At 35.7% G+C, this 18,791-nt stretch overlaps 1 protein-coding gene across 2 annotated transcripts in view; it reads left to right on the forward strand.

Annotated features, from left to right (window-relative positions):
* The window catches only part of LOC114647017 (myoferlin-like), a 156,301-nt gene extending 144,979 nt beyond the window's left edge, over positions 1–11,322 (forward strand). For both annotated transcript variants that reach the window (XM_051923754.1, XM_051923755.1), the window contains 8 exons: positions 1,157–1,245; positions 1,875–1,970; positions 4,875–5,016; positions 5,403–5,502; positions 5,597–5,790; positions 6,427–6,536; positions 7,736–7,883; positions 10,443–11,322. In XM_051923754.1, the coding sequence (XP_051779714.1) occupies positions 1,157–1,245; positions 1,875–1,970; positions 4,875–5,016; positions 5,403–5,502; positions 5,597–5,790; positions 6,427–6,536; positions 7,736–7,883; positions 10,443–10,487 (924 nt within the window). In that variant the 3' untranslated portion in view covers positions 10,488–11,322. The remainder of the gene's footprint in view (positions 1–1,156; positions 1,246–1,874; positions 1,971–4,874; positions 5,017–5,402; positions 5,503–5,596; positions 5,791–6,426; positions 6,537–7,735; positions 7,884–10,442) is intronic.
* The last annotated feature ends 7,469 nt before the right edge of the window (positions 11,323–18,791 follow it).

Below are 18,791 nucleotides of genomic sequence, written 5' to 3' on the forward strand. Positions count from 1 at the left end.
TACAGGTCACAATGACTTCAGCTGATGATCACAGTTTTTGCTTTGTATTGCTTTTCCATGTGGTGTTTTTTCAATAATGTGCTTTAGTTGATATGTTCGTTCCATCTCTCATTAGCGTGTGCAGTATTAAAATAACAATGACCATTCCTCAATATGTCTTTCAAGTATTTATTTTGCTCTCTCCTACAAGTCTATATTAAAAATTATACAAGTTAAACAGCAATGAAGGTCATTACTAATGATAAATGAAACAGACACTTGATTTTCATGAAGTTCTTTGAAACTGATACTAAAATTTGTTTTGCCTTTGATTTTGTAAACATACAAAGCAAAACTCTCTAAAAAGAATTTTTAAAGGTCTTTTTGGTGGTGGGAAAACAATGAATATTGCTTCTGCCGCTGCTTGTGTGTGTACTTGGTTGCCCACCTCTGCTGGCAATAGCCGCCCCCTCAGAATTCAAACTTCTTTTTTGGGCAGAGGGCCCAGTAACATGTCACCTGCTGATAGCACCACATGCAGCCCTTTTCCCTTTCAGTTTGCCTGTCATGGTGTTGTATGACCCTGACAGGTGACAACTGGTTTACCCAAGTGCTCCACTGGGCAGTAATGCAAGTATGCAGGTAGTATAGTGGGAGGGATAAGGACTAACTGGGATATCTCTAGCTAGTACTTTTTCAATAATTAGTAACTATTAAAATGGGATGGGCATATTGAGGGGATATTGTGTGCATGTGACAGGAACTAAGCACCTTTCTTCCTATATCACTTGCACAAATGTTGTTAACCACGAAAAGCCACAGTTTTGTAAAATTGTTTGTAGATCGAGTCTAACCTTCACTGCAAATTCAATCTTGTAATCTTGCACAAATCACTATCCAATCAATAGTCATTACATACCTTTCAAATGTCAGAATAGCTTCAGTTTAAAAGCAGAAGAGGTGTTGAGTGATCAGCAGTAGTAAAGACCACCACAATCTTGTTGATTGTGAGTAAGAAAATACAACATACTTTCTAATATCAGTCCAGAGGACACCCTGAAATACTTTTAGAAAATATGTCGGCTCTTGTGAAGTAAAAATCTATTTGTGCCTCGATGTTGTATTTTGTTATTGCTATGTTCCTGAAAATTTTAAAATGTGTCCTGTTGATTATTAGGGAAAACTACAGATGTGGGTTGACGTGTTCCCCAAGAGCCTTGGAGTTCCTGGCCCGCCATTCGATATCACTCCACGAAAACCTAAAAAGTAAGCCAAAAATATGTACAACTGTATGCATTTATGTACACTGAGCCTTTAGCTAACCAGGTAATTGATTAGTCAATCAGTGACAGTGTCTTATACTGTAGGCAGACAATATGTAAAGCAGGATGGCACCAATTGATCATCTGCTTGTGTATGCAGTTCCCAGAATGGCCAAGGCTAATATTTATGTCATTGACAACAGCATTTTAGAGTTTCATTTCAGGGACACCAATCCTGTGAATTGAATTTGTTACTCCCTTATGGCCACTACCGTCACCCTCTGATATTTAGAAGTGCACTCTGACTGTCAGTGTGCTTCTCTGCCTTTCTTTCCTTTGGAGGTATCCTTTGGCAATTCTGCATGGCACAGTGGTAATGCCCTTGCCCCCTGGTAGCTTCTTTGCCAGTCAGCAAGGTCCACTACTTTGAGTAAATACAGAAGGATGAAAATAAAAGTATAATTTTTCAGGGTACTCCATCTTTGACTTTGGCGCAATTGATCAGAGAATTCATAATGGCCAATAATGTTCTTTACTGTTTTTCTCACCTGTATAAAATCTTTTTGTAAATTTTTATACTGTTTTTTCCCTTTTGCATAATGGTTGCGCTTTTTTCCCTTCTTTTTAATGCAGATATGTCCTACGTGTTATTATTTGGAACACATCAGATGTTATTCTGGATGAAACCAGCATTACTGGAGAAAAAATGAGTGACATTTATGTGAAAGGGTAATGAAACCGAACTCTTTTTTATTTCCCAGAAAGCTTTCAGCATCTTCATCACATTTTCTCCCACCACAGAGTTTCCTTTTTAGACAGTATTCTGTTTTAGAAGCTGTGTGAGCAGTTTGTATTCATAGCGGGATGTCAGTTTTACTCCATTATATCTGGCACTATTCACTTGATCAAGGCATTTTGAGGAATACTGTAGCCCTCAAGCTCCACAGCTATTTGAAGACATTGGTAAATGATGAACATTTTAAAAATGATCTTGATCAGCTTTGAACTGGCAGAAATGCATAACTTCACCGCTAAATGGTATGCATTCTCAAGGTACTACACAGATCCTTGCTGATGCTCCGATAACTGCTCGGTTTGTTGTCATTTCTTTTCAAGTAGCCATGTGTAAATAACTGGCTGAATTTAGGCAGGAAAATTGAAAACTGCTTCACGTTAGCAGGGCAAATAAAAAGAAGGTGGAGGTGAGAGATAAGAGAGCAACAACAAAAGTTTAAAAAGACAAAAAAAAAAAGCCTGCCTGCAGCTTACCCGCTATCGTACGATCTGCTCTTTCTGCTCCTGCACCTTCTGGTCTTGTTCCATTGAGGTGCTCTAAGGTAAACAAGTATCAGGGTGAAAAGTCTACAGTGCCCTTACTTTTAAAGTTATAAAGAAGCAATTACAATGAACTCTGTACCCCTCAATACAAAGATATTCTAGAAAAAATGTTGTTGTATACTTAAAATGCTACAAGAAGATCTTCCCAAACAATCCAGAGCAGCTTCTGGTATTCAGTTGGTTATAGCGTACTTAACACTGTGATATGATCTAAGTTACATGTCTGTGTGGAACTAATTTGCCCTGCTAAGTTTTTTGCAGGCAAGTTTGCAATTGCAAAAAGTAACTTACTCAGACATGTTTTTTGGGAGGCTGTAAATGTTTTTTGGGTAGAAAAATGAAATACTGTGTACTAAAATCTCAAAGTCTCATTTACAGTTAAGTGTTTAACCTTTGTGTTTTTTCTGCAGGTGTGTCATGTAGATAATCCACATCACACCAGCAAAATCAGTTCTATTTATGCCTGTGGAGGAGGACAGTGTTTTTTTTGTTCATATATATATATATATATATATATATATATATATATATTTGCAGCTGGAGATCCACAAAGGGAGAAAAAATGAATCACGTATCATAAAGTACTTTTTATTCCTGAGCTTTCAATAATATATTTATTATTGTCACAAACTTGACACAGAGTCATAGAAAGGTTTGGGGCAGCCACCCGTATAATTGAGTCCTGGCATGAGTCCTCCCATGCGCACGTGTGTGACAATATATATATATAATTGTGACATGGTGCTATTTCCTAAAATGCCCCATCATGCACATTACTGTGTACTTGTTCCCTACTTACCTAACAAAACCACTCTTTCCAGTTTCTTCGATTCCTGCAGATGTGGTTGAAGATATGCATTTAATTTCTGTAACTGATGCATCTTTAGGATTGCAATCACAAAGATTGTCATCCTAACTGGAGAAAATGGGCGTCGTACTAACAGAAAAACCACAGGACGTGTTTGACGGTTCAACAAAATTGAATTTTTTCCCCATTACAATATATCTTTGTTTAAATAATAAATGTTGAGCAGACACATAGAATTAATGCATTAAAACAGTTCCGGACAAGAATTGAATGCCCTTTTTCTTGTTTTAATGGCTACAAATTGAATTTCACTTGAATCACTTTTTTTTATCAGTAGCTGACAGGTTACCAATTAGTAACTTAAAACTACTGTGTATGAATGCAGTGCCACTCAATAACAAGGGATTTTAACAAAATTCTGGGTGTTAAATGCTTGTGTTGTTGAACTGAATTCCCAAGTGTTAGATGCGCATGCATATATTTGGCATCTTGATTTATGGTTATGAAGTCAGCTTATTATCTCAATGTACAAGAATTACAATTGTTATCGAACTGTGTAGTGCATTATTAAGTTATGTAACAATTGTGCACAGTATGCTGCATGTTTACTAACCTAAATTTGGATTAGCAAATAGATGATTTTATTAAGCCGAAAATTGTTTAGGAATGTCTTGATTATTCCGTTATAGACTACCTTCAGTATTTCAAAAGGATAGTTAATAATTTACCTTTTTTTTCTTATCTTTCCCTATTTTCCTTAATCAGTCAATAACTTACTAATCCTCAATTTTGCTTTACTCCTGAATGTAAAAATACTAAAAATTAAAAATATATTGTCTTTTTTTCCTATTGTAATTTTATTAAGTATTCTAGTCTGGCTCAGCTTTACATAAATAGCTTTATTGAGGAACTCGTCACAAAACAGTGAACACTTGCAATGGAAAAAAATCAGAAGTAGTAGGCTGCTGCATTTGTAGGCTGTGACCAATGAGAACAATTCTTGTTTGTTTAAAAAAAAAAAATCATATTGGTTCATTTCTCCAGTTGGTACAAGTTGAATATGCAAACCAGAAACCAAAATTTTAAAAGTAGTTGGGATTGACTTATTGGATTTCATGGGGCAAAGAAAGATTTATAGCTTAGAGTGCTTAATTTGGAAACATAAAATTTTTTACCAAAAAAAAAAAAAAGTGTTTTATTTAGACGGGTTACTGGAGCCTCACACTCTTCAGTAATATTGTGTCTACTTGTAGTAGGTCAACAAATTAAAATACGTCCTCCAGCAGTTTTACATCCATAACAAGCAAACAAACTAAACATGGGAAAATGTAATTGAAAATATCACAGACTCTCCAAAAAATAATCAGAAATAACTGTAGAGCATGACCAATGGAATTTTTGATTAAAGTGGTCTCTTGTACCTCTGCTGCATGTTTTGCCCTGTTCTTGTTGCTGGTCTTTGAAGATTACCGTTTATTTCTTCCTAGATGGATGCCAGGCATTGAGGAGCATAAGCAGAAAACTGATGTTCATTACCGGTCACTTGATGGCGATGGTAATTTCAACTGGAGATATGTTTTCCCCTTCGACTACCTGCCAGCTGAACAGCTATGTCTCATTTCTAAAAAAGTTAGTTTTTATTTGAATTTTTTCAATCCTTTATTCATTTTATATTGAACTAACTGAACATGTTGGACTTCTAAGTATGTCAGTATTTCTGGCCATTTACATGACTCTGTTGCATTACTGCTCTCTGTAATTGCGTAAAGGTAGAAGTATATAAATGTAGCTGTCAGAAGGAGTCATGTAATTATAACACTGCACTGAACTGGAATATCTACAACTTAATAATATTTTGAAGGAAGTGATACAGTAAACATTCATTTTGTATTTTGGGTACTAAAATACGTGTAGTGGTAAGCATTAAATGTAACATACAGTACACATTTTAATGTTTAGTTTTGAGTTTGTAAGGGAAAAAAAATGAAATCCTGATCTGATCTGACCATTTACAGGAACACTTCTGGAGTCTTGACAAGACTGAATTTAGGATACCTCCAAAGCTTATCGTACAAGTCTGGGACAATGACAAGTTCTCATTGGATGATTACTTAGGTTAGCAAAGTTTACTTTTTCCCTAATGAAACATGGTCTAAAGTATATGAAATATATTTGAAACAAAACCTGCATTTGTTGTTTTAAACTACAGGGACACTGGAGTTGGACTTACGCCACTTAATACCTCCTGCCAAAACCTCAGCAACATGTAATTTGAAAATGATTCCAGAGACCAAAGGCTCTACCCCTTCAAAGCCTTCGCACACATCATGTCTGTTTTCACAGAAAACTGTGAGGGGATGGTGGCCTTGTGTCAGAGAGGACAATGGCAAACACGTTTTAGCTGTAAGTAGTATAACATACTGTATTATAGGTTGAAGTTCCATTGCAGAGAGCACCAGAACCTGTCCAGATGGTTTTTCAAATGACTTTTCCTTTGCAAAAAAGAAAGAGGTCATGAACAAAATGATATGTTGTCCCTTAGTGCTTGTCAAAATTGTTTCTAGCACACTATGACTTTGCTCATTTTAAAAGAAACCAATGAGTAATAAAAAGATAAAGGATAATGAAGTTGTTCTTAGGCAAAGCTTGACTCCGCTGTTAAACTTTACATCATTTTGATTATGGAATAAGATTTTTATTGTCTGTAGTTAGCATTTATATATGTGATATGTTGACCTTTCACTTTATCCTGGAAGAAATAGTCCGCTTGTTGTCTTCTTGTAGGACCTTAATGAATTTGGGTTCTTTATATAGTTGTCCCAACTCCATTATATGTCTCCCAGTTGTGTTTTATTCTGTGCTAAAACTCAAGTACTACATTTTCCAGAGTGATCTTTTCCTGTTATGGCTCTTATGTTTTAGCAAAATAGACTGTATGAGAGCTTAACTCTGTAACTTGACATTCATCTTAATCAAACCCCGTTATACAAACCTTTGGTGAGCGCACTGCTATGAAGCTAACTCCATCTGTATAACCAGGGAAAAGTTGAGATGACCCTGGAAATCCTCAGAGAGAAAGAGGTTGAAGAAAGGCCAGCTGGGAAAGGGAGAGACGAACCCAACATGAATCCAAAGCTGGACCCACCAAAGTAAGTAGAAGCAAGTGAATTGGCATTAATATCCAACCTCTCATTAGGTGCAGTGAGAATTCAAACTTCCTTTTTTTCCGGATGCTTGTTGTGTAATCCTTTTGACAGTGTTTTGGAGAAGCTGATTTTGAGCAACAAATTTTATTTAAAAAAAAAAAAAATGATAACCAAATTCACAACAGTGATTAAATTAAATTGGGTCAATATTCTAATTAACCCTTATTATAACATCGCAGCTTCATATATTATTTTCTTCTTTAATGTCATATACTAACATTGAGAAATCAACGGTGCTATCATTTGTCCAGAAGGTTCACATACAGTTTAAGAATGAAATGCTTATGAACAGAAATGAGGTTCTGCTTGTCTCACGCCACAAAATAAGGTGGTATTAAGAAAAGAGTAAATCGATATGTTTCATTACAATGAATTTCAGCTCTGTGATTAAAGTGACATTAGAAAGCCATTTGTTGGTACAATTAGGACAGTTAGGCATTTATAAGAAAGGGGGAAATCATTTTAGCACAGAATATTTAATATACACTGAAACTGCTTGTTATGAAAGCACTTTGTAAGTTGCAGTCAAGATGAGTCAATCTTACACAGTCTTTGCACTAATGTGCTGCCTACAGTTTCTGTAGATTTCCACTTAAAGTATTAATTCTTGGGTAGTGCATTTGAGAAATGAGAATCCACCATCTGCAAATTCGGTTTGCTCCAGCGAATAACTCAGTTTATATGTGTGACTATGTCTTGTATTGTACACACAGAAGCTGAATGGCACATTAAATGCCTACCAGAGTTTCAGGTCAGCCAAGCAGTTTGTCAAGTTTAAATGTTAAACGTGCAGTTGTTAGGGGTTAACCCCTAGTCAGTAGTATCTAAGGTCCTTGAAAAGAAGCAGGTTAGACTGGCAGCGCTGCCCTGTGTTGGCACAGCACAGTATATGACTGGTGGCACCTTCTGTTTGTCCTGATTGGTAGACCACTTTGTTATAGCAATATGATCCTGTGGTGCCGGAAAAAAAAATTAGCATTTTTTTAACTCTTATTTTTCTGTTTCTTTTATTAGATATTTTAAGTTGCTTAACCAGCTACATTTTTTTTCTCAGTGATGATAATGTTATATCTGCCTAGTTTTTAATGCTTTAAGGTAAAAACAAATAAATAACCAGAGTCCTTGTTTTTTCTTTTCTTCAGTCGGCCAGACACATCCTTTTTGTGGTTCACAAATCCATGCAAGACAATGAAATTCATTGTGTGGCGTAGATTCAAGTGGATCTTCATTGGCCTTATTATTTTGCTCCTAGTATTGCTCTTCTTAGGAATATTATTGTACTCTCTACCAGTAAGTGTTTACAGATTTTGTTATTTAAATATTTTGAATGATATTTTTGTAAAGTCATGGTGATATTTTTACACAGCATGCAAGATTCTGAAAACATAGCTATTTCAAATGTGCAGAAACTACTGGATATGAAAAATGCAGCCCACAACGGTATATTAAGGATAAAAGAAGTGCCTAGTATAACATTTATAACTTAAACAGCATTTGTGGTACTTTTTATTATTTAATATACTAATGTAATATTTTATGAATGCGAGCTTTTAATAGTTTAAACCTAAAAATTGTAACTGATGCTTAGGAACAAGTGATACATGGGCTATTATAAATACATATAAAACAACCAGTTTGCAGAAACAAAATAGAAAAACAAAAAAATGACATTCACATCAATTAAGAACTAATCTTTATATTATACAAGAAAATCCTGAGTCAATACCTTTTCAGAGAGATAATTTCAAGTCCTGTGAGACGAGACGTTGTGGCAAGAGATTTAACCAGGCCCACGGTCCACTCACCTCTCATTCGTGTGAATGCTATTACCAAACACAGTTCCTGTGCTCTCAGCTCTTATAAATTTTTACGTTTTCCTCATTTTAATACAAGACATACAATCTATTTGTTTCCTTTGATGTAGTCCTTTTCTGAACAATAATTTAATACGTTCTAGATAAAACATCAAAGACTAAGCGACGAAGAAAGGGCAGCGCATCAAAAAGAGGCCAAAAAGCATTGGAGAGAAAATAATTCAAAAAAGAACAATAATAATCTCAGTGTAAATTCGGAAAATAGGGAAAGTAATAATCAGCCCGGACCATGTGGAATTGAAAACCTAGCCAGGTCCAAGCGGGGGCGGAAATAAAAGACAAAGAGTAGAAGACAAAGTAGAACGTCGTAGAGGTTCAAAAACGTTGGTGCGATACACATGCAGAGCAGGTTAGAGATTATGAAAGTAGTAAAATTCAGAAGTCTCAAAAAACTGATAGTAAAGATCGCATTAGCGCTAACAAACGGAAATTATTACTCGGTGAAATAATGGAATGGCAAAAAGAGATTGAATATATGGACATAGGTGATATGACAGAAGTATGTAGATATTGTTCAGCTTTAAAGTTTAAGTCAGAGACTTCTACAGTAGATCATCTAGTTCGTGTTGCCATCAGGGAAAAGTAGTGTTTCTTCCCAATGAAGAGGCGCATCTGCGAGAAATAAAAGATTTGTTATTTGGTGAAAGTGAAATCCACAGACACTACAGGCAGAATATCCAAATCTACAATAATCTGTTCGCATTCGCATCATTCAATGCTCAAAACGTAGATTTACACGATTCAGGACCATATGAGAATCTGTGGTCCTACAACAATTAAAGCTATTACAAGTTTAATTTCAAAGAAACCACAATTCAGTCAGGTGTATATTTATGATCACGGAGAAGCGATGCAACATTGAATCAAAAGAGATAAACGATTGGACGCATTAGAAATTCTACAGCCAATAATGGATACAAATCCATACATCCAAAAGTATTGCATTTTACACGAAATTTATCTGAAAAACACAGACAAAGAAGTTTTCTTGGATTTCAAAAAAGATCACGCGCGCATATATAATAAACCAACATGTGACGAATTGTCAGCGATAATAGTTTCAAAAGACAGAGATATCAAAGATAAAGTTGATATTCATGTTTATCTAAAAGCACAGCATGATTCATCACAAGTGGCAGGTCGAGGAAATGACAAGCACATAGGGCCCGCACGGGTGCAGAGCCCCCTAGTATAAAATAAGAAAAATGCATTTATGTTCGATATGCTATTTTTTTAGAGGTTTATAGGTTGCCATGTGTACAGAGAAATTCTTACTTGCATGCTACTATCATTTGTAAAAGAATGTTCATTAGAAGACAAATGTAGGCTGTTCTTTTTTTTTTTTTTTACTGCGTTAGAGAAAATATTTTGATGAAGTATTATTTCTAAGAGCACTGTTACATTCTCACGTCAGAATTAAGCTGCACAAAAATTGAAATTGGGTCACCTTTGAAGCATGCAGAATGGTGACCTCTAGTGGTCGAAAACGTGAATGAAATGTCTTCTGCTTTCACTAGCTTGGATGAAAACTCTTCTTCATAATGTATAATGATGTTATTGGTCACTGTTTTTTAATAAACATTACATTTTTGTTACAGATTCATTAGAGGTATTTTATATGAAGAGCCATGTTGTTTTTGTCTATTTTATGTTTTCATATTCTGATCTTCTCACGTTATACACTATTTTGAACTTTGTATGCAAATTATTGCAATCTAAACATTAACACATATTTACTAAGTAGAAATGTAAACTTTAATGGTCAGAAGAACAAATATCATTCAGTTTATTTTTTCTATAATTACAATTCTTAAGCACAATCTTAATATTAATTGTTAAAATTTGAAAACTGTTACATGTAAAGAATGGCATATTGAAATGACTTAATGAATGAACTCATAGCTCTAAAAGAGATTTCTTAGTAGTCAGTAGTGCATTTTTGATCATATCTGTTCCTTTTTTTCGTCATTTATAGAACTACATATCCATGAAAATTGTAAACCCATTCCCTAAGAGATAATGAAGAAAAAAGAAAGACTTGAAAACTGAGAGCCGCCGTGCTGGAGGGGCGACTGACTGTTCCATTCCTGGTGCCTGTTATTTTTTTACTTTTATTTTTTTGGAGTACTTATCCCTCACAGTAACTGAATTAACTCAATTTTTAAAACACTTGTTATATCATTTTTGTAAGTCTATCGATTTATTTTTTTTTTAATGGGTACTCCACCAGGAGTATCACCCAGACAGACAGATTTCTGTTTTCGCGTTCACTTGTTGGTAAGCACTGGTTCTGTTCTGCACTTTATCACTGTTTTTTTTCTCATCACAGCCACATAGCCATTGTTGAATAAATAACGTAACTATCTGGAAGGGACAGATTCCACAAAGAGAAAATACCAAAGAAACTGATACAGTATCGTATGTTGAGAAATCAGGAATGCTTCTGCATATGACATTTATGGTTGAACAAATACTATAGGTAGAGTTTCTGTCTGTTTTATAAAATTACATTTCTACAATATTTCGACTTCTACATTGAGGTCAAATGATTAAAAAATGAAATGTTGACCCTGTGGGTTTCCTTGTGTCTTCATTTAGCCTTTTGCTTTTAATATTTCAGCAATGGTGACAGGACAATGTTACTTGGTGTGATATGTAAGTGTAATATTGTCAGAATGTATCTGGACTTCTGTAAACATCAGAGAATATTTTAAAGAAAATGAAAGGATGTTTGAAGAACACTCATGATAATTAATTAGCCTTTTATGAATGCTGTATGTCTTGTTTTGTCATTATGTTAAAATCTGTAACAGTTACATTGGAAGATGCACAATTTAATAAATATGTTATTGTTACCATGTGTGGTTTTTGTTCTTTTTCTGAGAGATTCTGTCACTGCTTCTTGGGGAGCTGAATACATCTATATTCATAAAAACACTTTTGATATCCATCTATTTTGTGAACTCGCTCATCCTGCCACATGGGCCCAAAGATCAGGATTTCTTCTCAGGTACACTGTTCAGAAGGCAGAGAGGTGCAAAAGAGCTTACTTACACCAGACCAATTTAGATTCATTAATCAACCTCATCTTCACGTGTTTGGGATGAGGGAAGAAACCAGCACACCTAGAAGGAAGCCCACAAAATTATGAGGTGAGCATCCAAGTGCAACACAGTGACTAGGCTGGTAATTGAAAATGGTCTCCTGGGGCTTTGAGGCACCAACACTAAACACTGCCACCAAACTCATTCCCCCCAAGATGAAATTCTTTAATGACCAGTTATTCACTTCACCTTTAATCCATTTATTCTGATGGAGGTCACGGTGGGAACATGCCGAGATGGACAGACCATGGCACTCTACCCTCAGCAACTTTTTCTGACACCGTAGTATTCCCAAATCCTGTTAGGTTAGTTTAGATACATACGGGGGCTTCTCCTAGTAGGGCTTGCCTTGTACTCCTTCTGAGGAAGGCTCCTTTATCTGAGGTCCTCTGGTATTGCCAAACACCTCTCATAAAGTTGCAAATGCTGTGTATATGTGTTCTTTAAGTCTATATCCAGAATTTGTGACGACAGGAGATGATGGGGACATAGACTAACTAGCAAATTGAAAACTTAGCTGCTTCTTCACCACTATGGTCCAGTACAATGTTTGTAAAACATCTGTTGCTACAATGATTTACTCATCAATCTTGCAAACGTCTCCTTGCATGCTCATGAACAAGACCCCAAGATAAGTGCTCATTTAACAGTATTAGTAAAGGATCAATGTACATGGAAGATGTTTCTGGATGTTATGTTCCAGGTGTTCATAAGAAATGTAATGAATTACTTCATGATGTAGAAATACTGTATATAATAAACAAGATTACTTGTAAAATATATTTGAAATTTTAAAATGAGTTCTATTTATAATAGAAATTTGTCATGTTTCATCCTCTGATAGAGGTCTACAGAGGGCTAGATCCCCAGTAAAGGAACAGAAATCAAAAGTAACGTCAAATTTGTAATCCATGACCTTGAAGTAGCCTAAAACGATACCCCACATGCTTATGATTGAAACGTCTGGGAGTGGCTGTTACAGTGTTAGCACCACCACTAACAAATCAGACATCAGAAATTTGATCATGTTTGTCATCAGCAACCTCTAAATGGCATGAAACAACACTCCACGTGCCTATTATTATCGACCTCCATTTTTTCAAAGTTCTCTTGAAAGGAGTAGCTTTGACCCTTCGTGTCCTGTTAGGGGGTCCCCTGTAGTCAGTTGATGAGGTATGAACAACCTCAGGTCCTACTGCTAATTTTTGCCGAAGACACATATTGGTTTACTCTTTATCATATAAAAATATATATATGTATATACATACATTAGTATTTAGCCCACACCATTGTGGAAAGTGTTTTTTATTTTGATCCTCAGAGACATGTTCCCAAACTAACCACTCAACCTCTTATTAGGTAATAAGGAAGAGGGAATAAGGAATTCACTTATTAGAAAATAAGAAAATTAAGAATATATTTCTTTCTATTGAATTTTAAAAGTTACAAGGCAAAACAACATTCTGAGTGAAAACTTTGGAACTCCTAGATATTATTTTTCCTTGAATCGCAGTTTTCTCAATTTGAACTTTGACATTTTCATATGAAGGTGGTCTTCAGAAAGCAACATAACAGTTGCCCATGTGAGAAGACAGGATTAGGTAAGTACATTCCAACTTTATGAAGAGTTTGCCCTTGTGACTTGTTAATTGTTATAGCAAATGTGACTCATATAGGAAATTGTTGTTGTTTTAACTTGAAAAGGAATATCTGGACTTTGATCATCCATGTTTTGTATCTTCAGATCTACTTGAAAGATACCCATGAGTTTTATGTTTGTTTTATTTGCAAATATTAACCATACACATGTAAATAATTTAGTTTTTATTACATTTATATATACTCACTGGCAAAAAAATTGGGTCACTTCAGCTTTCTCATATATATACGGAAGCGTATTAGGGCCACGGAGAAGAAAAAAAATACGGACACAGTGAAGAAAAACAGTGTATGTCGAGAATAAGGTCAACATCCCGACTTTATACTCAACATTTCCACTTCAATCTCGATGCTTATGTCAAGATTAAAGTTGACATTTTCACTTTATTCTCGTAGTTCATTTTGTTTTACTAAAGTACAACGTCGTAAACTTCATCTTAAAATCAATATTTAATTTACTAGATGTTCTCAAACCCCGTCATAACTTGAGATTAAAGTGGAAACATCAAGACTTTTTTCTCAACATTCTTTTTTTTTCTTCAATGAGTCCATATTTTTATTCTTCTCCATGGCACCAGTACGCTTCTGTACATATATGAGCTGACTGACAAAGGAAGGTTTACCTTCTGTACAAATGCATTACTATAGGTACTCAATATTCATACCATTAATTTTTTTTGGCAGTTTGATAAGTAGTAACACAATCTTTTTGTTTATATTTTTTTCTATATTAAGAAAAATATTGGCAAATTTTAGTTGTAAAAACAGGGAAAAATAAAATTACATTTTTTGTTGGAAAAAAATGAATTATTAAGAATACTAAGGGGCTTTGCCCCCTGCTCGCTTTGCTCACCAACTCCTCGGCCTGTGGTATGTGCCAGCCACTTCTCGTCTCTGCCACTGTCACGTATGTGGATTTCACTTTCACCAAACAACAAATCTTTTAATTCTCACAGATACGCCTCTACATTGAGAAGAAACACTACTTCTCCCTGATGGCAACACGAATTAGACGATCTACAAGTCTCCGACTTATTAAATCTGAACAATATATTCAATCTCTTTTCGCTGTTCCATTATTTCACCGAGTAATAATTTCCATTTGCTTGCACTAATGCGATCTTTACTATGATTTTTTTGAGACTTTCGAATTTTAGTACTTTCATAATCTCTAACATGCTCTGCATGTGTATTGCACCAACATTTTTGAAACTCTTTATGATGTTCTACTTTGTCATCTACTCTTTGTCTTTTATTTCCGGCCTCGGGTGTGATTAAATCTCTTGGCACAAAGTCTCGTCTCGCGGGATGTGAAAGTGTCTCTCTGAAAAAGTCACGTCTCGTTCCAGGCTAAAAAGTCTTGACTTGTCCCAAGATTTTTTTATATACTAGATAGATATGTGGGTCAGACTCCTTTATGGTTCTGAACAAAAAAAAAAATCATATCTCCCGCCCTATAAGGGTTCGGGACTTGGGGATACCTTTAATTGATTCTGAAGGTGTCTGGCTATGTGCCCCTAAGATTTCATTCACTAATGTTAGTTTGCGCAGAAATAGGAAAAAGAAAATGTGTTTTTTCAAATGGTTGCCATTTTTAGAGCGGGGGAAGTCAGATGTGGTCAGATATCATTATGGCTCTGACCCAAAATATTAAGAATTTTTTAGTCAAAATTCAGAGGTCACAACTCCAAAAATGAAAGTGCCTATTCTGGACAAAGAACCTTCTCTTGCCTTTTATTATATACTAGCCGTGTCCCGCAGCTCTGCCCGTGTAGCAGTGAAAAAGGACAGTAAGGAGGGGCCCGGCCAGCTCCCCACTCCTAACGTCACGCTTCCCCCTCCCCTTGGCCCGTAGCCTTTGTCTTGGATTAGCGCAAATATATCGCTCCTGCAAGCAGACTATTCTTAGCGCGATGAGAGAAGTCACAGAATCAACTGGAATGTTCAAGCAAATTATAGAAAAAAACCCCATCTAAATCCGTTAAGTAGTTCTCTCGTTTGCTAGCTAAGCGGAGGTAAGGTACGCTCCGAGGCTGTCACATGAGTGAGGAGGTTCCTCCCCTCGGCCCGCTGCATGTCTCTCGGATTCATGCAAATGTTAGAACTATGATACTTAGCGTTATGAGAACCAGAATGTTCAAGCAACTTATAGAAGAAAACCCAATCTAAATCTGTTAAGTAGTTCTCTCGTGAAAAGACATACAGACAGACAGACTTTGGATTTTATATATATATATATATATATATATATAGAGAGAGAGAGAGAGAGAGAGAGACTGTATGTGTGTATATATTATAGAATAGGGGATACATAGAAGCGTGATGTTTTGCATGTCTACACATCAAGACGCAGGGAATATTATATACGTGAGGGAGTCAGAAGGTGCTGGACAGAAAGAAACTGCAGTGATTTGTACAAACACAATAAGAAAGAAATTATTGGCATTTCTATAAGGAACAAAAAGGTACATGCAGAGTGGAGTTGGTTTCAGTACATGGAATGATAGAAGCAGCACAAATGGGTGAAGAGAAGTCAGAGATGGAAAGTGGATGAGAGTGGTGGCAGGTGACATGACAAACATGTGGAGGATGAGAATATAGAAGACAGATAAGTCAGTAACACTGTTTATCCTGCATTTTATGTATAAAGACAACAACTTATAAACTTTTAATCTGATAACTGTAGCTAAAAGGATTATACAAAGTATTGAAAAAAAATCTTGTTTTAAATTTCCATAAAAGACTGTGCTGGACTTGTTGCTCAGCTGAGTTTGTGGCACTTGTCGTTTCATAACACAGCAATGCCACACACTAGGCCATCTGACACTAAACCAAAATGTCCCCCACAGTATTACAGTAACTCCACATTAAAAGTCAAGAAGGCTTTGTCCTGCCTTCCTTTGATGATTGCTATGGGCCAAACCAGGTAGAGGGGAGGAGGGGAGCAAGCACAAACAATAATTATGTCCTTGAAACATTTGTCTTTGTGTAAGAATGTTTAAATGCAGAATAATGGCTGGGCTTACACATATTATTATAGTATAAGAGCTTAGAAATTAAATATGAACTCTTCTGCTGTTTCTACACAATTGGAGAGCCCCTGTGACAAGTGAAACTGCCTCAGAAAGACAGAAAAAACCCAGGAACCAGAAAGTCTATCCATTTAGTGCGTGTGTGGGAGTGAGGTGAGGTTTAGTTTTTAGAGCTTATTCTTATGTAATTATTTTTTCTTATTTTATCTCTTGGACATGTGTATTTGTTCAGACATGGTGTGGGTTATGTTACACAAATCAGGGGATTTATGCTGTATGGCAGTGTCAGAACAGTCCTGTAACCTAAGTTCTACTGAAGTTTGTGCTTGGCAAACATTCTGCTTTGAAAGTTCTACCATATTCATTTCCAGCTGCCTTCTCCTACTATTGTGTAGCTGTTAAGAAATCAGTAGATGAATGTCACCCTAATTACTTTCTAAGATGGTGGAGCTTTCATTTATCTGAGTAGGCTAAAAATGCTGCTGTAGGCAGATCTTTAAATGGTGCAAGACGTGACTTCAAGGCCTGCTTGGCATGGTGGCTTCATCCCTTATGTTAAACCCACAAAAGATAACCAAGAGCAGTGGTGGTGCCCAGTTGGGAAATGGTGTTCTACTCACCTCTAAATTGGTCATTTTCAACCTTTTTCAATCCATGGCACACATAAACTAATTTCTAAAATTCTGTGGCACAACAAACAATCCATTTTTTGCCAATCTGATAAAAAAAAAATAGGTAAAATTTTGATTGATTTACAAAAATAATGATTATAATTTCTCTTTTTGCTCCAACGTGGCTTTTAAAAAATCTTTTTGAAACTATTTATTTATGATGCTTTGTAATAAAAATAAAACTCAAAATGATCAGGTGCCAGTACTTGTATTATGAGTAGATTGGCATAGTGGGAGGGATGCTGCTTTCCAGTAAGGAGATCAGGGGTCATCCCTGTGATTTTTGTAAACTGCATTGAGTAGTGAGAACAGCACTATATAAATGTAAAGAATTATTATGATTATTAAATGTGTGTGTGCATTATCAAATTCAGCCACAGCATAGTAGAGGATAAATAGGGACACTGCATGCACTCGACAATAAGATGCGCTCATTTAAATTATGGGTAGATTGTGTAGAAATCTACATTTTTTTAAATCTGATTTACGCATTTTTCTATTTTTTGTGTCCGCGTATTTTCACGCTCGATAACAAGCAGTTTTATAAATGAGACCCCTGGCAGTCAATTGGGGCCCCATTTATATAGACAGGACCCATTTGAAATTGCTTGCTGTCATAAGCAGCACATCTTTGGGTATGTAGGAATTAAACACGTGTAACCGAAAGAAGCCCCAGGTGGAAATGGGAGGAATGTGCAAACTCCACACAATGACTGGGCGTCTGGGTCTGAAACCCAGGAAGTTAGACTCATAAAGTGCCACAGTGGCCTCCTGGTTTATGTTAGCAAATGGATTGGAATTACAACACACTCGTTTAAATGCTAAAATCATTTCTGGCCAGTGAAAAACCTGATCGTCCGCTTCTGAACTGAATGGATTAACTGGTAAAAGTTTTAAAGAATCTGAATGTCAACTGATGAAATGATTTTTAAACAAATCAATAAGTGAGTTGAAGTCCATCCTGACCCCAAATTAATTAATAAGTGAGTTGAGTGACTGATTCATATATTGCCTGTGATGGTTGATATGAACAGTGATAGATGTAGAGGATCCCAGTCCTTTTTAGTATAGAAGACTCTGTAAATGTCCGTAACTTTACAAGGAATGCAGGAGGAAAATATTCAGTCTAATTTCTTCCTCCAATTCATTTCAGAATCATCTAGGGATATCTTTGAATGATATTTTTCTTTTGTAGTATCACTTTAATATCTGTTATAATTCTCCTGTTTGCCTAAAAACTACACCATTACTTTCAGATGAAAAAGAAGAAAACAGAACTTATGGAAAGTGAATGAAAGCCTGTATGGAATGAGGTACTGCTTATTTTTTAAGTTAATTATTATCTTTTCCCTCACTGATGGATTGAAGGATAAATGTGAAAAATAAAAAGAATCTAAATATACTTTATTTCTTTTAAATGTATCATAGGCTGCTCCTAAATTACACATCAACAAAGTCAAGCCCACCCAAATGGCTTAGACATTCAGAGTACAAAGTCCTATGTTTTGACAGGCTGAGTACCTAACTGTTATTCTGTTGATGTTATTCACCCTCTGAACTCTTTATTATAAACTGAAATGGCATTAAGTGTACAGAGTCAAATAAACCAATACAGTTTCCAAAGCAAAAGAAATGTGCCTTGATAGTTTAAAAGAAGCCAGCTTTATTGCTACTGATTTCTTTTAAATGATCTAAAAGCAAAGGAAAAGTTAATGTACAGTAAGCTAAAGGTTCCACCACACTCAGATACCTGCTAAATGTCAAATTTTCACACACTGTGACTATTTAGGACAAAATTTGTCCTTCCTTTCACACCAGTTGGCTGTAATAGTTACTGACGTTCATTACATTAGTTGTT

The sequence above is a fragment of the Erpetoichthys calabaricus genome, chromosome 2 (assembly GCF_900747795.2).
Source record: "Erpetoichthys calabaricus chromosome 2, fErpCal1.3, whole genome shotgun sequence".
Classification (NCBI taxonomy): domain Eukaryota; kingdom Metazoa; phylum Chordata; class Cladistia; order Polypteriformes; family Polypteridae; genus Erpetoichthys; species Erpetoichthys calabaricus.